Source organism: Macrotis lagotis, chromosome 2, assembly GCF_037893015.1.
Source record: "Macrotis lagotis isolate mMagLag1 chromosome 2, bilby.v1.9.chrom.fasta, whole genome shotgun sequence".
Lineage (NCBI taxonomy): Eukaryota > Metazoa > Chordata > Mammalia > Peramelemorphia > Peramelidae > Macrotis > Macrotis lagotis.
Window position 1 is genome coordinate 78,802,921 of NC_133659.1, and position 23,187 is coordinate 78,826,107.

At 38.7% G+C, this 23,187-nt stretch overlaps 1 protein-coding gene across 2 annotated transcripts in view; it reads left to right on the forward strand.

The window, feature by feature from the left end:
• RGL1 (ral guanine nucleotide dissociation stimulator like 1) overlaps nucleotides 1-23,187 on the forward strand; it is a 226,789-nt gene that overhangs the window by 8,800 nt on the left and 194,802 nt on the right. For both annotated transcript variants that reach the window (XM_074222215.1, XM_074222216.1), the window contains exon 2: nucleotides 3,115-3,284. In XM_074222215.1, the coding sequence (XP_074078316.1) occupies nucleotides 3,153-3,284 (132 nt within the window). In that variant the 5' untranslated portion in view covers nucleotides 3,115-3,152. The remainder of the gene's footprint in view (nucleotides 1-3,114; nucleotides 3,285-23,187) is intronic.

The window sequence follows — 23,187 nt, forward strand, 5'->3', positions numbered from 1 at the left end:
CGTGACTCTCCTTTGGCCAGGTCCTCTATGTTTCTTTTTTAAGTAACCCCATTGGGAAAGGATGGTTGAAAACTCCATAGAATGAGCAGTCATGGATGGGATGCAATCTGCTTTGGTGGAAGAGATTCCCAAATCTGTGAGACTGCAGATCTGTTTGAGTATTAACCTTTAGATGGCACTGTGGAGGGTAGAGCTGACCAATTGGTCAACTGGATTCTTATTCAGCACTCCCAAAAGAAAAGAGGTTCTTGACGGAGTAGTCTATCTCTACCCACAGGGCTGGCTCAGAGGAAGGAATTTCTCTGTCTCCTCCTCCATTCTTCTAAACCAATTAGGTCAGAGATAGAGAATACCCCAGTTGCCCTTGTACAAAACAACCCAGACTGCTAGAGGTCACAGAGATAAGCATGTGGTTTGCCAGAGTTAATAACCTGAATCCATAAAATCTTTCCTCATCTAGTTTGAAAAAGACAGAATCTTAATACTGGTTGTTGTTAGTTGAATATGGTAAAAAACTCAAAGCCCACAGGTTAGAGAGAAAACAAAATTTCCTCTAACCACTATCCTGTCTTATATTCTAAATTCTAATTAGTTGTTGAATTTCCCCTTACTTCCATACTAACTACTGGAGTCAACTATAGATGTTTATGAGAAGTCAAAGTGTAAGAGAAAAACTTATAGCAAAGTAAGAAAAGGAATTTGAAAGAAGCACTAGATGCATCCAAGAAAGGATCAGGGAGTAGAGTAAACCAACCAACCTTTCACAGCTTTTCTGCAATTCTTAAAAGGTAATTGCTCACCAAACTTTGTCTGAAGTCTTTGATCCCTGGAACAAAAGTTCTCTCTGAGGCCAGCCTGCCCACTCAACCTCTACTCCAGGACTCCAGATGGCAGGGCATCCCCAGGGATGGGGACAGAGGCAGTGGCACCGCTTGCTCAGCTCTCCTGATGCACTTTCCCAGCTCCATTTTCTCTCATTTGGGCCCCTCTCGTTGTTTCCAGATGTTTTGCAAACCTTCTACTCTCTTCCTTGACATTCAACTTCACGATGAGTCTTAAGGACTTTGTCCTACAAAATCTAAAATGCTTAGTTAGTCCCTGGATATTTTCTCCTTTGTTTGTAGTAAGCTCCTATCAAAGCCAGGTTACATTTATATAATAAATGCTTGAGAACTAGTGCCTAGCTCAGAGTAGGCACTTGATAAAATGTTTATTGATTGATGTTGGCATAGTAGTTAGACAGTTGACTTTGGAGTGCAGACTTGGGTTTAAGTCTCATCTCTGACACATTCTGTCTGATTCTGAGCAAGTAACTTAAATTCTCAATGTTCTTGGCAACCCTAAAATATTGTTGTAAATTTCTGATGTGTATTGACAGAATTTCCCACTAGTAGTTTTCTGTAACAATGAAATAACAGGTTTAATCCCTAAATAAATTTCTAGCATTAGGACATGGCCATAATGGTCTTATTCCCTAACCACTAGGGCAGGGACCCCTTGTTGGCAAAACATATTTGTCTTCATATATCCCCTTCATATATCCCCAGCATAGTTCTTGGCAGATAGTAAATATTTAATAAATGTTTGTTGATTGATACTAATGGTGCAACTGTCTTTAGTGGACTAATTTCATTCACATGTGCTGCTGGTTCCTCAAATTGTACATGTCTAAAAAAGAAGCTTATCATTCCCACTTTCCCCTCTCAACTCTCTTACTCCCCTGGCTTCACTTATCTGTCAATGATACCACCATTCATTCAGTCTCCCATTGTTTGAAACACTTAAATTTATCTTTGACTCTTCAGTACTCTTTAATCCAGTCATCTAGCACAGTTCTTTGGGTTCTATTTCTGAAATACCTTGAAATCTGTACCTTCTATCCCCACTTGTCACTATCCTAATATGGACCTTATTATATTGTCTGTTATGGCAGTAGCCAGCTCATTTGAGGTCTCTTTCTTTCTTCCTTTTAATCTATCTTTTATGTTACCGTCAGACTAACTTTCTTCATATAGAGTTGTATATGCTCAGAAATTTTTAATGGAAGCTTCTTCTTACACTTTAGATCTTATAGGTTCTCTGGTGTTGTCTTACCTTTCCAGCTTCAACTCATGTTTCCTCTCTTCCTCCCCAACCTCGCCACTCTACTCTCTAGTCCGATAAGACCCTTGATCATACAAACAACCTTTCTTACTTCTATGCCCTCAATCATATTTTTCCTATGTCTAGAATGTCCTGCCCTGTTCCTATACCTATTCACTTCCTCTCCATTCTCTAAGATTGAGTATTGCATTTTCTATAGAACTTAACCTGAACTTATCTCACCCTTTCCCTATTCAAAAATGAAGTTTCTTTCCTTGAAACCCCCAGCATTTCACTCACACCATTCCTATCATTTTGTATTATGGTTATTTGTCTGTGCCATATTCCATGAAGTCTTCCCTAAACTTTTCATTCAGTCCAACAAACATTTATTAAGTATCTCCTTTGAATAGAGCATTGGATCAGACACAGGGAGCAATACAGGGTTTAGATAGATTTAGAAAGATTTTACTATTAAACCTACTGTGTCTAGAGTACTGCATTCAGAGTAACTTCTTCCTGAGTGTTCAGTAGAGGTATTTTCCAAGAGATATGCTTCTCTTTTTCCTTTAGACTCTCAACAATCTCATTCATTCTCTCATTTGTCTTCAACTGTCATTTATATAGACAACTCACAAATATGCATCTCCTGCCTTGATTTCTTTTCCAAATTTCAAACTTACATGTACTATTGCCTATTTGCTTAGATATCTTACCAAAACCTCAAACTTAAACATGCTCCAAACTGAGTTTATCTTCTTTTTCCAGATTTTACTCTTCCTGTTGCTGACACTATCATTCACCCAATCTTCCATGCTTGACCTTTTTTTCTGGAAACATGATTCTTCTCCCTCATTTTTCAGATCCAGTCAGTTACCAGATCCTGTCAGTTTCATTTATACAACATTTTTAGCATTTGTCCCTGACTGTTTTTACAATTGTAGACCTTTTGTTGCCACCTGGTTGCATCTGCCTTGATGTCTGCTTACATTGGTGTTTACCTTTCATTTATATCTTATTTGTTTCACACAGATCTATAATGTCTGGAGTCTGACTCTTGTTCTTTCAACATGGAAGGGACAACTTTAGGAGAACCCGTTTCTGCAGTATCAAAATCCAAAGTTTCCACCAAGATGGAGAACACAGGACAGTGGTTGGTTGATGATCCTGCTCAAATATGGGATGTTTTAAAGACTGAAGAGGTAAGAAAATTTGAGGGGACACAATTCTAATGTTCATTTAAAAATATTTTATTTTCCAATAATTTTTATTTCCAATTATTACCATAGTAGTTTCTACCTATCATTTTTAGGTAAGGTTTTGAATTTTGCACTCCCCCCCCTTCTTCCCTTCCTCCAACTCCCCACAGAAGGTAGTCTGATAATCTTTACATTGTTTCCATGCTATACATTGATCGAAATTGAATGTGGGAGAGAAATCATATCCTTGAGAAAATAAAATATTAGAGACAGCAAAATTATGTACTACATAGCATACTTTTTTTTTAGGTTTTTGCAAGGCAATGGGGTTAAGTGGCTTGCCCAAGGCCACACAACTAGGTAATTATTAAGTATCTGAAGCCGGATTTGAACTCAGGTACTCCTGACTTCAAGGCCAGTGTTCAATCCACTGTACCACCTAGCTTCCCCCGACACTTTTTTTTTTTTTTAAATTGAAGGTAATAGACTTTGGTCTAAACTCCACAGTTCTTTGTCTGGATACAGATGGCATTCTCCATCACAGGTACTCTAAAATTGTCCCTAATTATTGCATTGATGGAATATCAAGTTTATTAAGGTTGATCATCACTCCCATGTTGTTGTTAGGGTATACAATGTTCTTCTGGCTCTGCTCCTCTTGACCAACATCAGATCATGCAAGTCTTTCCAGGCTTCTCTGAAATTCCATCTCTCTTGGTTTCTAATAGAACAAAGTGTTCCATAACATACATATATCATAATTTGTTCAGCCATTCCCTAATTGATGGGCATTCACTCTATTTCCAATTCTTTGCTACAACAAACAGGGCTTCTATGAATATTTTGGTACAAGTGATGTTTTTACCCTTTTTCACGATCTCTTCAGGGTATAGACCCAGTAGTGGTATTGATGCATCAAAGGGTATGCACATTTTTATTGGCATTTGGGTATAATTCCAGATTGCTCTCCATAAAGACTGGATGAGCTCCACCAACAATGCATTAGTGTCCCAGATTTCCCACATCCCTTCTAATTCTAATGTTCATTTTAACCTGATTTCACCTAAAAGTTTGCAAGGAAGAGCAGGGAAAAAAGAAAGACAATAACCTTTTTTTCATCAACTGAAACAGGGTGTGTCATTTTTGCATATTTTACATATTACATATTTACACACATATTACACATTACAAATACCACATATTTACATTACATATTACACATGAAAATATTACATATTTACATATTGTATATACACAAATTTACATATTTACATATTTAATATAGTATAAGAGGTAGCAGAGTATAGTAGATATGCAACTAGTCTAGTATCACTCAGAAGATCATCAGGTCCACCTATATTATGTACTTTCTTGGTGCTCCCCTTTATTGCAACCCTTTGATTACATCAAGCAACTCTTTAAGATGTAAAGTTGCTGAACATTTGCTGATCTGCATTAGAAGAGGTACCTTTCTCAGTCAGGAGCTGTCTTCATCAATGGAATAAGAATTCAAGATACCCCTCCAAAATGCCCCAAAAGGATTCTGAAATATCATTTCTCTGGCAGAAATGGGGAATGCCTAAGGGATGAGTCATCAAAGAAACCATGGGAATGTGAATCACACTGATAAAATGAACTGGAATGGACTGGATGATTCATTCATTAAATTCAGACCTCGAGAGCTGAAGGTGTTCACAGACAGTAAATAAAAATGGATCTTGAGCTTTTAAACAGTAAAAGATGGGAAGCCTGCTCAAGGCTGCCAGCAGGAACTAATAAAAAGGCACCAGAGAAAGATAATACTCACTATTCAGGCTTTATTGCAGATGACTGAGAAAATGAAATCGTGCTATGTTAGCATAAAAGGTTGGAAAAGCTCTGATTTCCCAAGGGTAGGCAAAATTAGCCTTCACAACATCAGACACAGAGAGTGGGTCAGGTGAGATCAGTGTAGCCCTTCCAAGAAAATAGAGCCCTCAGATGAGGGACCAAAAGGGTGCACTCCAAGGTCAGCATAGCATGGTTTTCATATAATCTTTGAGGTTAAGTTAAGAGAAGTAGCTTTCTCATTCAGGAGACAAGTACCAAGTTAGGATATAAGAGGGCTAAAGTGTTTGGGTCCAAGGGAAGGGAGAAGACTGTAGCAATTCATACTTGAAGGAAAATAAGATGCAGATTGAAAATACAAACCTTAGGATTTCTATCTTGGATTAGAAATGTGTTCAGCACCCAACCTAGTTTAGATGAAGGAAAAGAAGTAGTTGTCTCCACAAATTAGATGATTCCTTTTGTCTGTGACTAAATTTCAGTTAAATTTGTGGTTTTACACTTTAGTTGACATATATTTTTTATCTGTTTTCTTGTAGTTTATTAGTAAAGGTTGTTTTTTGGAAATTCTTTAACCTCTATCCCCATAATTTTGTTTTGTTGTTGTTGTTCAGTCATGTCTCTTCATAACACCATTTTCTTGGCAAAGATACTGGAGTGGTTTGCCATTTCCTTCTCCAGCTCATTTTACAGATGAGGAAACTGAGGCAAACAGGGTTGAGTGACTTGCTATGGGTCAGACAGTTAGTTAAGTGTCTTAAGGTGGAATCTGAACTCAGGTCTTCCTCACTCCAGGTCCAGTGTTCTGTCCCCTGTGCCACTGCTATGGTAATCAGGCTAGGATTGGGTTAGTGGAGTTAAAAATAAAATGAACTTTCTCCATTCTATATTCAGAAGAAAAAAGTGAGATGTAAATGCTTGAAGCCTGATTTTGGTATCAGAAATAAATGCAGATAGTCTATCTCCATAGAAGACTGGCAGTGAGAGATAGTTCAAGTCTTCCTTGAACATACCCTACACTTCTATTTTTTCAGGGCTACTTTCCACCTTTGAAAGCTACCTGAACTGCCTAACTCTCACCTGTGGTTTCAAGAAGCTGTAATAGGCACATTGACCACACCCTGGTAAACCATCTTGGCAGGTGGGCCAAAACCAGGTTGAGGGTAACCAAGGAGGTCTCAAGCCAGTCTGTGAGTTGGGGGAGGTGTTTATCCCAATGTTGTTAAGTCTTCCACTGGTGGAATGGGCAGAGGAGAACAATTAGTTTCAACAACTGTGAAAGCAGCTGAAGCAGGTGCTGTGGAGCACTTAGAGCTTGGTTAGATATCAAAGATGCTAAGGTCATCCACTGCATCTGGAACTATCACCGGTTGACTTGATTCTTCCTTTTTGTTTTCAATTGATATTTTGTTTTATTTTTCCAATTATATGTTATGAAAGTTTTTCAACATTGACTACATTACATGTATATGCATATTTTTAAATCATGTAATTTCCTTCCACCCTCCCTTCTCACCGCCCCCTTCAATGACAAACACTGACTCTGTCTTGCTATTAGACAAGATTCCTTTGAAAGAGAGTGAGGTAGACAACTTTGTGCAACTCTGTCTCACTTAAATCCAATTTACACATGAATCAAAAGACATCACCCATATCACTTTATCATTCCTATCTCGAAGATTTATGGTGACAGGCAAGTGATGAAACAGCAGGTATGGATACACTGGTTGCTGTAGTCACAACCCTACACACTGGTGACCTAGATCATGGGGTCACATGGGTCTTTCTCTCTAGACTTTTGCCATAGTCCTCCTCAATAGACTGATCCTTCCCCTGGAAAATGATCACCTCCCTGAGGACCAGTGTGGCTTCAGAAAGGTTCAAGGAACAGTCAATATGTTGCTGACCCACAATTCCAGGAAAAATGCCAAGAGCAGAAGAAAGGTCTGTATACAATGTTTGTAGATCTGACCAAAGCCTTTGATACCATCAATTGTGGGGGTTTATGGAAATTCTGTCAAAATTTGGTTACCTGGATAAGTTCATCAGTAATGTACATCAATATCATGATGGCATGCTTGCCTGGGTTCTGGATAGTGGACAGTGCTCTGGAGATTTACCTGACAGAGTGAAACAAGACTTTGTCCTTGCCCCCATATTTTTTTAGCATGATGTTTTCAGCAATTTTATCAAACGCCTTCACTGAGGATGAACATCAATGTCAGCTACAGCCCTGATGGCAAATTCTTCAACTTGGAAAGACTATAAGCCAAGATCAAAGTGGAGAGAGTGTTGGTGTATGCTCTTCTGTTTGCAGATGACTGTGCCTTCAATGCAACCCCTGAAGCTGAGATGCAATAAAATATAGATCAATTGTCTCCTGCTTGTGCTAATCTTGGCTTAACAATTAGTACCAAGAACAATTAGCACCAGTTGCTTCATCAGCCAGCACTACATCATCCATATGTAGAACCAATGGTTACAGCAAATGGAGAAATTTTTAATACTGTGGATAAATCACTTACTTTGGCAGTGAACTTTCCAGGGACACATTGGTAATGAGGTTGACACCTGCATTACCAGAGCTAGCTAAGTATTTGGGAGCCCCAAAAGAAAGTATAGGAGAGAAGAAGGATTAGTCTGACTACCAAGCTGAAGGTATAAGAGCTGTTGTTTACCTGTAAAACTTGGACAGTCTACCAGCACCAGACCAGGAAACTGAATTGCTTCTCTTTAAATTATTTTAGGAATTTAATTTATTTATTATTTATTCTGAAGAACAGTTGGCAGAAAATAACAGCCACTGAAGTCCTGTCTCTAGCTAAACTGCCAAGCATTCAAATGTTACTACAGAGAGCTCAACTCTGATAGATTGGTCACACTGTTCAAATGCCAGACATATGCTTGCCAGAGAGACCATTTTAAGGAGCAAGCACTCACTGTGGAGTCAGAAGAAGGAATACAGAGACACTCTTAATAAAAGTCTCTCTTAAGACTTTTGGAATTGATTGTGCAACATGGGAGACACTGGGAGACACAGGATCTCCCAGCCTGGTGTGCCTTCATCCCGCAGAGAGGTGCTGTGCTCCATGAGCAAGGCAGAATTGAAACAGTTTGAAGGAAATTGAGATGCATAAGTTTAGAGTACCCACCCCTGGTGTTCACTTGGACTATTTGTATCCACCCTGTGGTAGAGCATTCTGAATTTGCATTGGTCTGATCAGTCACAGTTAGACACAATAATGAAGGACAAGAACCACCAACTAGAGAAAGCCTGAATGGTCACTAGCAGGGCCTCTCAATGTGTCCTCTTCCCACTTATACAGTCACCAGCCTGGTGCAACGAAGTGCATCATCCTATCATACCTGGACTATTGGAGTAGTCTTCTAACTTATTTCTCCATTCCAGCTTTCTTTCCATTCCATCTCATCCTCTGCTCAGCTGCCAGAGAAACTCTATTAAGGCACAAATTTTATCAAGTCAACCAGAGCCCTTTCCATGAGTTTTTGGGGTTTCCTGTTGCAATGCTGCATTTAGCATTGAAGTCTCTTCAGAACCTTTCAGGCTTTTCCTCATACTTTATACTCCTATTCTCTCTACATATGGTGGTACTGGTTTCTCTGCCACTTCTCACAAACACATCATTCCCATCTCCTATCTGTGACTTTGTACCCTCTGTCTTCCATTCCTAGAATGATTTCCCTCCTTATTTACGGTCTGGAGCTCCCTGATTTTGATGGGGAAAAATGATTTCTTTATTTTTACCAATCTAACTGAAATTTAGCATTCCTTTCATTAATGATTTTTTAAAAAGACCATTATTCTGAGAAAGGGTGCCTGGGTTTTACTACTCACAAAAAAGTCAGAATCTCCTGTTCTTTTACTTTCTATTCCACCTATATTTTTATTTACCTATTCAATTATCTATTGTCTCCTCCATTACCAAGGCAAACTCCTTGGAAATAAAGACTTATGTTTTTCTTCTTTTCTTTATATTCCCAGAATTTAGAGATTAATTGGCATGAAATGAGTGCTTGTTGATTAGTTAATTAATTAGGGTATAACCAGCAAAGACTAGTAAGAATGTAAATGCCAGATATTCAGGTGCAAAAGAATATCATATTGAAACGGAAAGAGAAAGGAGAAAAATGCCTATGCAACTATAATAAATAAGATTCAGTGTAGAAGAGCTAACATGAAGGAAAAAGAATGACAGTAAAGATGGCCCACAATTCATAGGAAACAAATCCAAGGAAAGAGCCAGAAATAAATTCCATGGCCTCAAATATCTGTGTTTATTTGCACAAAGTATGGGTGATAAGAAAGTTGAATGAACTATCCTAAAATAAAGAGGGAAATTTGACATAGTTTTAATCCCTGAGACTAGGTGGGAAGGGACCCATAACAGGAATCTAGATCTGGGAGAGTTATTAAAATGCAGAAGTGAGCAGTGCAGAGAACACTAGGCTAGGAGTCAGAAAGACCTCAGTCACTTCATAGCTATGTGACCCTGGGCAAGTTGCTTAACCTCTGACTGCCTCAGTTTCTTCAGTTGGAAAATGGAGATGATAAGATGATAAGAATTGCTGTGAGGATTAAATGAGACAATACTGGCAAAGCACAAAGTTCTTCCTTCTTTCTTCCTTCCTTCCTCATTTTTTTCCCCTTCTTTTCTTCCCTCCCTCTTCCTTTCCTCCTTCATCCTTCCTCTCTCCTTAATTTCCTCCTTTCCTCTCCAATGGATCTATTATTGATGTGAGTACTCTCTTCAAAAGTTAAGTTTTTAACCCATTTATGTCTTCACCTCCTGGGAATCTCCCATCCTTGTCCTTCAGTAAATCCTCCTCCAGTTCCACCTAATGTGCTTCCTTTGGATCTCTCTTCACCATGTTACACTCTACACTGTGTTACACTCTCTACACCAATCTGCCATTCTCAAGTCCTCCCTCTTTCTGATGAATTCTTTCTCCAATCCTTCAGGAAGGCTCTTCCCTCAGTGTTGGGTACCCCATACCTCTGAATAGTCTACAACCAAAGGCCAACCCTCTGTGTTATCCATAAGAGGAGAAGATGGGGAATGGGGAGAGTCCAGGGCAGACCACCATCCTCCTTCTCCTCTTCAGTCCTGGGCCCTACTCACTGTCTCCCCACAAGAGCCAGGAGATGGAAGAATGCATGGGAGGTATTTTCCTGGGCTTGGTTTTTCCGATGGAATTAGGCCAAACTCTGGGAAAGATTTTGCACCTCCTTTAGACGGACTGCATAGCTCATGCCTTCCCTAATCTTGTCCAGTCTAAGTCTTTGCTTCTCATCATGAGGAGCAGAAGAAAATGCACTTATATGACTACCCTACTGTGTCAGTCACTGCTAAGTGATTTTATGATATGATCTTATTTGATTTTTACAATAACCCTTGAAGGAACTGAGAGAAAGAGAGGTCAAGTGGCTTGACTAGGGGGTCATACTGAGAGTATGAGGCTAGATTTGAACTCCTGACTTCAGGCCATGAGTACTCCATACACTCTACCACCTGCTACCTTGACAATGAGTAATTATGAAGCTTCCTCTACCACTGTGTCAGGCACCATAATAATCAGTAGGGATACAGAGAAAGGCAGAAACAAAGCCACCTCAGTCCAATGGAGAGATGCCTATCTACAAATAAGAGACAGACAAGATAGAGTGGAGAGAAGCTCAGAGGGCAAGCTCTCTGGAGCAGCTTCTTGTAGTGGGATTTTAGCTGGAATCAGAGGGAAGTCAGGGAAGCATGAAGCCAGAGATGAGGAGGGATAAGTAGTATAAGGACCTGGAGTCTGCAGATGGAAGGACTTGTTTGAGGAGCAGCCAGGAGGCTGGTGACACTGCATTGTAAGGGATATGAAGAGTGTAAAGTGTATGGAGACTGGGAAGGCAGGAAGGGGGACCAGCTCTGATAGGTTGAAAAAAACCAAAAACGGGTTTTAGAATGATGATGGTGATGTTTGTCCTTCCTTCTTGAAGGAGACCATATCATCAAGGAGGTGATGCCTTGAATTGATTTGTTCTGTTACCAGCCTCACTTTCTCCTCCAAAGTCATCTAGGTCCAGTGGCCAGATATGAATCAGGACAACTGGAGATGGCCCTGGATGCGAGGCCCTGGATGTATGCCCAAAGTCACAAAGCTAGGAATATCAGGGCTCTGAGGCTGGATTCAAACTCATGTCCTCTTAACTCCAAGGCCAAGAGACCACCTTAGCTGCCTGGGGTTTCAGAATGGATCCTGAAAGGAGTAGGAAGCCCTTAATTTATTGACTAGGGGAGTGATATGTTTAGACCTGTACTTTAGGAAGATCACTTTGGGAAGCTGAGTGGAGTATGGCCTCAAGTGGAGTGAATGGAGACAGAGTCCAGGCGTGAGCTCTTGAGGGACTGCACCAGGCCATGGGCAGGCCATATCGGAGGAGAGAAGGGACTGCGTACTAGAGATGTGGTGAAGGGGGAATCAAGAGTGCTTGGCAACAAACTGGTGGTGAGAGCTAGTGAGGAGCCGAGAATGACACCTCAGTTGTGGGCCTGGGTGGTGCCTTCATCAGTATTAGGGAAGTTCAGAAAATCTTCATGTTTCTTGCCAAAAACTTTGTAATCTTTGGCAGTCCTTTCTAGGTTCCTTCTGGCAGTATAATTTGTTTCCTCCAGAAGTGGGCATGTCAGCCCAGTTTCTTCCAAATTCTTTCTCTGAAGTCCCTAAAGAATTTCTCTGGTTAGGGTTATTCTAATCATTTGATGGTGTAAATTGACATTCTCATGGTGGGAAAGGTGGATAAAGAGAAACAGTAATGAGAGAGCAGCTTCAGATTGATTCATTGAATCAACCCATAAAAAGGATTTGCCTTCTTAAAAGAAAATGATACAGTTAACTCAACCTAAGGAGAACATAAGCCCCCAACTTTTTTTCCAGCAGTGGCAATTATTTTTCTTCCAAGCCATCTATACACTTGGCCAGGTCCCTTTTGTGACCAATAACCTAGATGAGATTGCCAATCTATGTTAGTTAGACAAAGTATTTGTTGCTTTTTTTCTGTATGGAGTTGACTGTTTATTAGCCTACTGGAGATTGAACTTTGATTCATAACATCATTAGCATAAAGTTCCAGCCAGCTTACTGTAACATCACACAATGCCTTGTAAAGGGAATTATTTGTTCGTTATGCATGTTTTTGAGATTAAATCATAAAAATATGAGATCCAGTAAGAGGAAACATTTTAAATAATAAAAATTGGAAGAAAATTTAGAAAAAGACTGTGAATATCTTACTGGGCTATGGAACTACAGGGTTGAGCTCAGTTTGACACAAAATTTGCAGTTTGACCTCAGGACTAGGATAAAAGACAATTTTCCTTTATGATTTAAAATAAATCTCTCCCATGGGAGAGTATCCCTTCTGATTTTCTCCAGGGTGGTTTCCTAGGCAAAGAAAGTTATCACCTCAATAACCAAAAAAACATTGTCTTGAGATACACCAAATGTTTTGTTTATGGCTGGATGTGAATTCCCAACTTCCATCCTTCTCACACCAGTGTGATATAGGCCAATATTCTGCAGAATCACAGGCCTCCTCATCATTCTAGGAAGCATGAATGGGCTGGACCACATAAACCCTTCTTCATTCTAATCCAAGTTTACTCAATTGACAGTTATTTGAATGAGGTCAGTCTTAATCTCAGGGACAGAATACATAAGAGATAGTTGGTATGTAGAAAGCCTTCTGTTGAAAAAAAGCACTTGAACAATTTGCAGCCATTTATTTGGCTCTAAGTCTGTACTGAGCTCTACCTTGCTACACTAAACAGGGACATGTCTTTCTTTTTGTTTTAGAGAATGAATATATATTTAATTTTGTAAAATAAATAAATAGACCTAGAAAACCTTCATGGGAGTGGCATACACTCAAACTCTATTCTTAAGCTAAAATTTTCATGGAGGCTTTATTATTATTATTATTATTATTATTATTATTTATTTCATGAGGTTGCATTGTCAGTGTTGCCAATAAATAGTCTCACTTTACCTCTGGGGATAGTCTAGGGAGTCAGCTTCCTTGTCCAATTCTATCACTCAGCAGGAGGTGCTTGGCATTATTGATAGTAAAAAGTGGGTAGAGACTAAGGCTAGTGGTCGCATTCCCTCAAAAGGATGAAGAGTAGCAAGGGGAGAAAATGAAAAGGGGGGAGAAAAATGACTCCCTTATATCACTTAAAAGGCTACATCTCCTTTCACCTGAAGGATGAAGAAGGGACAGCTCTGTAGATTAGTCTGAGGCAAATAAATTTAGGTTTTGTGGGCCAGGCTTGGACTCCTTGGGAGGGAGTGGGAGAGGAATTAATCAGCAGGGAATAGCAGTAGAATGCAATCTCTAGAAACTTTATCCAGTGATTTGACCTCTGAGAAATTTTCCTGCTCTGCTTGATTGAACCTTGACCCAGGCATCCTAGAGAGGCATTTGGAAAATTTTGTGGATGAGAAATATTAAAAATAGTGGCATTTATTCAGGGAGGAGAACAGAAATGTAAAAAATAGTAGGGTAGGATATTGTTCTGAGAATTGGAGAGATCCAACTTTATTTTGGATTTCCAAGACTGCAGGAGGTGTGAGAAGAATGAGAGTTCAACTATCATTCCCCATCAAGATGCCAAATCTCTGAATAGAGGGTCCAAGAGATAGGTTGTGATTTCTAGGGTTTGGTGGCATTTTTACATGCAATTAAATGAGTAAAACTAATGCTTTTCTTTGTGCATTGTACAGAAAGCCTGCCACCGAAAGGACTCATTTCAGTATTCATTGCCAAGAAATTGACAACATACATGTAGAGTAAAAATATACTGGAAAAAATAGTGAATTACTCAAGGGAAGGAACCTTAGTAAGTAAAGTTGACTTCTTAGCTCTTGTTTGCTATCAGAGTGCATGCTTGTAAACTTAATCATTCCTGCACGAAGATATCCAAACATTTTAAGTGGGGATGTTGCTATATCAAAGCAGATTTGAGTTGATTTGAAATAGAAATATGAATCAACTAGAATTCACTTCTTTGTGAAATGAAGAGGAAGAAAAAATAAGGAGACTGGAAGCAGTTTTAGAAAACAGATTCCATTGAGGGCTGGAGATCTAAGCAATTAGACTATTTGGAAAGACAAGCTGGAGGAGGAGGCATTTTGATGAGAATGTCTGGGAGTGATAGTGATATGGAACAAAGGAAGATCCTGGGTTTCCAACTGTAGACAGGAAATCATATAAGCCAGTAGCAGAAATCCTAAGGGACAGTAGGCTTTCAAATCTAACTTTTAAATGTTGACTTTCCTTGTAAATTAGGTATTGCATCAAGAGCAACAAGCATGAAATCATATGCTTGGCAGCTAATTTAATTTCCAGTCACTATCTAGCCCATACATAGTTTACTCCTTCTAGCTATTTGACAGATGGCTATCCATTCTTTTTAAAGTTCATATGAAGGAGATTCTTCAAGTGACCTTGGCTAACTATCAGTCTATGTTTATAGAGAGATGTATTTGTATTCTGTGCTATTAAGCCATCTTTCAAATTTCTCACCTTTAGGCTAAAACAGTAAAACTGTTAGTTGGAATGTTTGGGGAATAAATGCTGGTTAATAGAATTTTCAAAGCGATTTTAAGAGTTAGCATTGAAGTGACTAGAAAATCCTTTTAGTTTTTAAACCTTATTAAGTATAGTGTGTATAAATAAAATCTTCTACAATTAAAACTACTACAGTGCCCCAAAGTCATCTTTTTGAAGATTATTCACATTGTATAATTTTGCAGAAAATATCACATTCATCACATTTTGGGATGAAAATATAAAGACCCTGGGACATATTTTAAAAACTGATTTTTCAAAAAAGAAAAATATTTATTTTTTAGTATGTTTCATTGATATCTGCATTATTCTTCTGAAAGTGAAGTCCCAGATGGAGGTGGGGGAAAGAACAAAAAATACTGGGTTAAAAATTGATAGTTAGTTGGATTTAAGTTAATAAAGGTTTTACTTTATTCAGCAGATCTGATTTTCTAGTCTTCAAATAGTATATATTGATCTTTTTTTTCATAGGCAAAATAGCAGTGATGGATTAGGCTCTATCAGCTGTGGTACTTGCTCAGTGAAATTCTTGGGGAAACTGAGTCAGTGGTCTTCCTAAATTTTATGTATCTCCTCACATGTCCTTATGGGACAGTTAAGGTCCTTGGAGCCTCTGCCCCCTTTTAAAAATCATGATTATATATAGTTGTCTTCATTTCTGTGGGAGGTTCAGATCCAGTCTTGAACTTCAGAACTCAATAATTGATATAGCATGGGAAGGTATAATTTTCATAGTGATCTAGAATTTTTCTTTTGCATTTTTTTTAGTGAATGGAAACCCCTTTGAAATTTCTACTTCTATTAAACTGTGCCATCCTTACACACTTTAAATAGTGAGGGTAATGCTTAAAGTTCAGTGAAGAAATGAGTGAATGAGAATTTACTAAACTGTATGTCCTCCAGTTGTTTCTTTCTTGTATCAAATATTCACTATGTCTTTGTCACTGGATGCTTGACTAGTTGGGGAGCAGGATTTTGTGATATTTTGTGATTAATGAGAAACAGTGCAGCAGCAGAATGGATAAAGAGAGAGACTTGGAGTCAGGATGATGTGGTTTTAAACCCTGCCTCTGATGCACAATGGTTCCCTTACTTTGGGGAAATCACTTCAGCTCTCGAGGCTTCAGGGTATACTCTGAAGACTGCAAATCACAGAGATTTTATGCCAATGGATTTTGGTGGAGGGCATTTCCTCCACTGAAAGTAAGGAAAGCACAGTTTTGACCCCATACCCCACCTAGTGAATGGTCCTGGAGAGATAGGATTGTTTTAATCTACCAAGGAGGAAATACCTGTGAATCTATATCTTATTGTTGCTGAATATTAGTCTGAAGAACCGGGAGTCAGAAGAACAGGTTTCATGGGGGCAGGGAATCATGCAAAAGGAAATTCAGAGCCAGGAAAGAATATATAGATCACTGGGTACAATTCCCTCAGTTTACCAAGGATGAAGCAACTTCAGAGAAGGTTGCTGCCCATGGTCACATAATAGCTGATTATAAGAACATTCACACAGTGCCTACTGTGCACCAGCTGCTGTGCTCAGCAGTTTACAATTATCATCTCTTTTGATCCTCACAAAAACCCTGGGGGGGTGCTATTATTATTCCCATTTTATACAGATGTGGAGACTGAGGGAGACAAAGTTTAAGTGGCCCAGAGTCACACAGTCTGAGGTAGAATTTGAACTCAGGTCTTCAGGGCAGCTAGATGGTTCAGGGGATAGAGTGTTGGACCTGGAGTCAGGAAGACTTATCTGAGTAAGACTCAGACACTTACCAACTGTGTGACCATGGGCAAGTCATTTAACCCTGTTTTCCTCAGTTTTCTATTTGTAAAATGAGATATAGAAGGAAATGGCAAACTCCTGCAATATCTCTGCCAAGAAAATCCTAAATGAGTTCAGATTCAACTAAAACGACTGAACAACTTCCTGACTCCAGGCCCAGTACTGAACCACCATCTTTCCATATTATTATAAAGTGGAAGAACTAGACTTCTAATCTGTATCCTTTTTTTTCTATGAGTTTCCATGCTCTTTCCACTGCACCCCACTGCAGGGGCATGGACTGGATAATACTGATGGCCCCTTCCTCCCCAGAACCATGGGGTTCTATATTTACGTGGAGCAGTGTTTGACCAGACCCAAATACAGGGCCCTTCTGCATTTGAGCCCAGTGGAAATTGGACAGGATGTGGAAGTACACTAGAGACACTTCAGTCAGTACAAACCATCTGTATTCCCTGGGGAAGGATGTAATTAAACAAACAAAAATTCAGAAATACCAGCTAGCGAAGTCAGTGTTCCAAGTGGTCCAGTAGAAGCTCCATTTATATAATGCCTCACTGAGTCCTTAGGTGGCTAGTACAAGTATTTCTAGTCTCATTTTACAGAAGGTGGTTAGTACAAGTATTTCTAGTCTCATTTTACAGATGAAATTATGGACTCTGAGTCCTGTACCATAATGATAGCAGGCACACAACTTTGCCTCATGGCCCACTAGCATCAACAAGACCCTACCTCCTACCCTGACAGTGCCAGCTTCCCTGACACATAGAGGCAGTTCTAAGCACTTGCTTGTACTATAGAATGCTCCAGCAGGTCCCAAGGTTTTCTAGTCATTGCTTATGCCAGCTTGCTCAATAGTACAGTCCCTTCTCATTCCAAAGCCTCATCAGGGAACATGTATGTGTTCATTGTCATGTGAATGCACAGTGATGACAGACTTTCCTTAAACTAACATTACAAAATGTTAACTTTGGGATTGATAAATATGGAGGATCAGTAACCCCCTGACCACAGTTCACTGTCTAACTGTCAGAAAACAGTGCAGCTCAAGCTCCAGGGACAGCGTTTTTATTTCCTATACTTTTGTTTTCTTTTGGTTTAATGTGATCAGTAGTTCAAAGCAGGAGCTATTTCCTTTGGGCTCTTTTTCCTCTGCTCTCCACCCCCTCTCCCTACACCACCCCAAGTCCTGACCTTCAAATGCATATATGGGATTTTACTTTCTGCAGGCAATCTAAGCAGGCCCTGTCACAAGTATGAGTTAACCAGCATCAGGCACAGCTGGTATAAATCAGGGTGATGCAGCTATGGCTTAGGGTTACTGGAAGAAATGTAGACACATATAATGGAAGCAGAGGAAATCTATTATGGAAAGAACAGGAGAAAAAAATGATTATTAAAGCTAGATAAACAGACAAGGAAGAAACAGAAGACAAACATCAGCAAAAATATAGATTTTCCAGAGATTTTGTAATCTTTTGGCAAGAAGACTATTGGATAATGTGTACATTTTTCAAGTGAAGAGAAAGATGAGTATTTCATGATTATTAACTGTGGGATTAGGATTTTCGGTGACTAATTTTCTTACTGCTTCTGACCCCCAATGCAAATGAACTGAACATTTGACATGGCATATTGGCCTATGGAGAGCTAAGAACTGGTCCTCTGGAAAGACAATGGAATCTATTACTTAGGACAAAGACTATATCAGGAAAGGATCAATAGAGGAGGGCCTTTCGATAAGAACAGGCTTCATGGTAAAAAGTCAAAAGCCCAGGACTGGGATTGGGAAGACTCAGACTTTGCCATTACCTTGAAGGTTTCATCTTGAGCAAGTCACTTCTCTGGACCTCGATTTTCTCACCTGCAAAATGAGGGAGTTGGAACAAATGATCTGTAAGAGCTATTCCAACTGCACACCTGCAATGATAGGAACCCATTCCTTGTTGTAGTATGACTGATTTTGCTGGTACACAAATGATTGAAGAGTAAGTGCAAGTGAGTCAGCCTTCCTAAAAAAAAAAAACACTGGGATGGCTCATTTCTAGGCAGAACTGCATACTATGCTGAAAGACCTAAGTGGCAGCTATGTCCACAAAGAGATCTCTAGATTCCTTACTCATTAATCTCAAAGTCTTTACAGGCTTTTGGAAAGTATAGAGAAGACCCTTGACTAGGAGTCAAGAGACAAGTAGACTGTGGAATGCACCATTCTTGTGGACAGTACAAGTTTCTTGTTTTATCTTTGTGTTTACATTGATTGGCACAGTCTTTTCTTTAGTAGGTGCTTAATAAATGTTTCTTGGATTGTACTGCAATAAAACTTCTCTTAATCCTGTTTTTTCTAGTTCTGGAACAATAATCAAATCATGACTGCCACTGTTATTTGGAAAGAATATGACAGTCCCTAACCTCTAGCACTCTATTCACCATGCTTTTAATGTCCTAAACCAAACTACCTCTCTTTGATCACAATGATCCGATATTTCTTGTCCTCCTGAGGTCAGGGATTGTCTATGCTTTTTTTTTTTTGCCAAAAAAATAAGCATAGTGCTTATTAAGGGCTGAGACACTGTGGATAGAAAGGAAAAAAGGAAAGTTTCCTTGCCCTTAAGGAACTAATTAATGACCAAATAGAATGTTCGTTCGTTCTTTCTTTCTTTCTTTCTTTCTTTCTTTCTTTCTTTCTTTCTTTCTTTCTTTCTTTCTTTCTTTCTTTCTTTCTGCTAGGCAATGGGGTTAAGTGGCTTGCCCAAGGCCACACGGCTAGGTAATTATTAAGTGTCTGAGGTCGGATTCAAACCCAGGTACTCCTGACTCCAGGGCCGGTGCTCTATCCACTGCGCCACCTAGCTGCTCCATTTCTTTTTTTAAAAGAAATATTTTATTTATTTTGAATTTTACAATTTTTCCCCTCATCTTGCTTCTTCCCCCCCCCCAGAAGGAAGTCTGTTAGTCTTTACATTGTTTCCATGCTATACATTGATCTAAGTTAATGTGATGAGAGAGAAATCATATTCTTAAGTAAGAAACATAAAGCATAAGAGATAGCAAAATTACATAATAAGATAATGTTTTTTAGAGTTATAGTTTTTTAGAGTTATAGTCTTTGGTCTTTGTTCAAACTCCACAATTCTTTCTCTGGATACAGATGGTATTCTCCATTGCAGATAGCCCAAAATTATCCCTGGTTGTTGCACCGATAAAATGAGCAAGTCCATCAAGGTTGATCATCACCCCTCATTACTGTTAGGGTGTACAATGTTCCTCTGGTTCTGCTCATCTCACTCAGTTCATGGAAATTCTTCCAGGCTTCCCTGAATTCCCATCTCTCCTGGTTTCCATCACATACATATGCCACAATTTGTTAAGTCATTTCCCAATTGAGGGACATAGAATGTCATTTCTATATGAATATATATTTATATTAGCAAATACACATACAAATCTATACATATAATCTACACACATATGCCTGCAATGCAAATATGCACAATCATGCATGTATACACATGTAAAACTCAATATGTTCACTTACACACATGTGTGCCTATGTCCATAAAGTAGTTAGTGGTGATTTGGAATGTGTGTATATAGAGGTAATCCATGGTCTAAAAGAACAAGAGAGTAGAAAATGTGATAACCATCAAAGATGATTCTGTCATTTCATTCCTGGATTTTAAAAAAGCAGTATCATGTAATAATAAAAGCAGGACTTTAAATCAGGAGAGTCTTGGGTTCAAATTGTACTTCCAACACTATTAGCTGTGGGACCCCAGAAGCAAGTCGTTTAACTTTTCTAACCACTTTCTCATCCTTAAAATGATAACAAGAATTCTTACAATACTTATTTTATGATTGTAATTTGTAATTTTGTGATTGGATTCTGAAAATCCAAGGAGTTAGTGAATGGAAAGTACTTTATGAACCTTAAAGTACTTGGACAGATTCTCTACTTTTTGGTATGTTGAGAATAATTTATATTCCAGGAAATGTACTTTTAATGTTTTTAATGTCATGAAGATGCCAACAAGTGATTAGATGCCATTTAGTAGGGGAGCAATGGAAAGGGCATGCTGACAGAAGTCTGGTGTAGGGTTAGTCAGTACTCTATTAGTTCAGAAGCTAGTCACAACAGACTTCAGAGTGTCTCATCTAAATATAGATGTTTAAAAAGGAAGCATAAAGTGAAGAAAAGAACAATGGATCTGAAGCCAGCAGACTGGGTGGAATTATGGGCTTTATGTGTGACTTTGGACAAGTCTCTGTTGGGCTCTTGAATTCCTTATCTATAAAATGAGGGTTATAAAGTGGATGACTTCTGAGGTTGTTCTAGCTCTAAGTCTATAATCTTATGAAAATGTGGTTTCTTCTACATATGAAAATCATGCTAAAACCTACAATCAGTAAGGAATGTGCTTTGAATTGGTTGCTTATTTTTTTTCCTAACAATTTGAATTAATCCATTTATTCTCTCTTCTGGTGTCCCTGGCCACCAAGGGCATATTTGTGAAACAGCTGGCTGGAGTTAGGGGAAGCAGAATGTGGCCATGGAACCAAGCAAAAGTAATTGGTTCTTGAGGGGGAATCAAACTCATGACCTTGGCCTCATTTGCAGTGTGCTCTAACTCAACCAACCTGTTAAATGATGCCTGAGTCGCACAGTGTGGAATGGGGGTGGGGAGGTTGGGTGGAGGGCAGAAAGTCTTGTGCTCTGCAGAACCTTTACTATTCTCTAGTTTCCCTTTTCCCCAGTAATAATCACAACTTCAGAATCAATTTAAGTCACATTTAGATTTTTACAGCATTTAGTTGTCCATAGTGTATTTACTTTTTTTTTTTTTTTAGGTTTTTGCAAGGCAAATGGGGTTAAGTGGCTTGCCCAAGGCCACACAGCTAGGTAATTATTAAGTGTCTGAGACCAGATTTGAACTCAGGTACTCCTGACTCCAAGGCTGGTGCTTTTATCCACCATGCCGCCTAGCCGCCCCCATAGTGTATTTACAGTTACTAAATGAGGGCATCAAAATCACTTTATTCAACAAAACATATAATATTTCTTCTTGGTGGTAAAATGACTGGTTAATTGTTGTGGATGCAGGAAGGGAAGTGATTCCAGGATCATCATTAATAGAAAAATATAAAAGACAATTTATTTTTTACTAAGATTCAAAGCAGGATCAGTAGCGGATGATAACTCACCAAGAGACAACATGGCATGGTAGATAGGATGCTGGATTTGGAGTTCTGTTGCCTCAGTTCAAATACCATCTCTGGTACTGGCAGTGTTAACTTGGGTAAGTCACTTAACCAATATGAACTTCAGTTTACCTCCCTCACATTTGGGCCACCTCAGGATTGAGGAAATTCATTTCTAAGCACTCAGATTCAAAAATCAAAAACCCCAACCAATGTGGATCTTTCACTAGACCAAACAAAGAACATATTAGTTCAAAGTGAGAAGTTTTTTCGTCAAATAACTTAGCAAAATAAACTATTGGAATTTGCTCCCCCACTCCACCACCCCATCTTCAACCAGTCATAGCTCCTCTAACAGATGACTACAGCACCAAAGAGAGAAAGGACACACATGACCATAGAATATTCGTGGAAGGCAACATACATGATGAATACATATAGCCAGGCAATATATATATATATAATATATAATATATATATAATATATAATATATATATATATATATATATATATATATATATACACATAATATACACACACACATATACATATATATGACTTGGGACAACTCAAAACTCTAAAGCAGAAGATGGACCAATATCCAATGATGTTGTTATCAGTGTGCAATTAGTTCTTTTCTTCTAGGTATCTCTGTTGAACCATTCTTTGTTGTCTGTCTCTTTGGACTTTGTACTTTCAATCACCAATCACATCTTCTGATGTGATTCAATTTCTTTGCTAACAGGAGCTCAGTCCTGAAAATTCTTCTAAGATGTTTATTGTTCTTTTGGAATTCAGACCTTGACCAGCTATATCCAACCAGCTCACTAGAAAAATCTTTAGGCATTTGTCTGTCTCTCTTCTCAGGTGATTTTCTCAATCTCTTAACTGAGCTATGGTTTGAAAATTCTTTTGAAATAGATAAAATATTTGTTAAACACTTATTGTATGTTAGCAACTTACTGAATGTTGTGGAGTAAAGTGAAGAAAAAAGAAAGTCAATTTATACTCTCAAGATGTTTATGTGTGGACGACCACACATAAAATGGATCTGGAAAGGGGTGGAGGAAAGAATCTGCAAGAGGAAAGTAGAAAAGTAGTTTAGGGTATCAGGAGTTAAACTGGGTTGGAAATGAGCATGACTGGGTGTATATATCCTCAAATGGAAGTTCTAAGGATGAACTCTGGTAATTTCTGTCATATCTCAAGATGCCATTACCAAGAGTTCACTTTAGCAAAACTGTAAGGGAACTGGGTGAAACTGTATTAAGGTAATGCTTCTCATGTCTCATGCAAATCATAATGCTAGGCTCAATAAAGCCTTAAACAGGTTCATGACTTTTGTTCTAACCCCTAACAACAAAATTATTTCTTTAATTAAAGTTGTATTTGTTTAATGAATAATAATAATAATAATATAATTTTCTCCTTCCCACCTCCCACTCTGTTAACAAAAGGA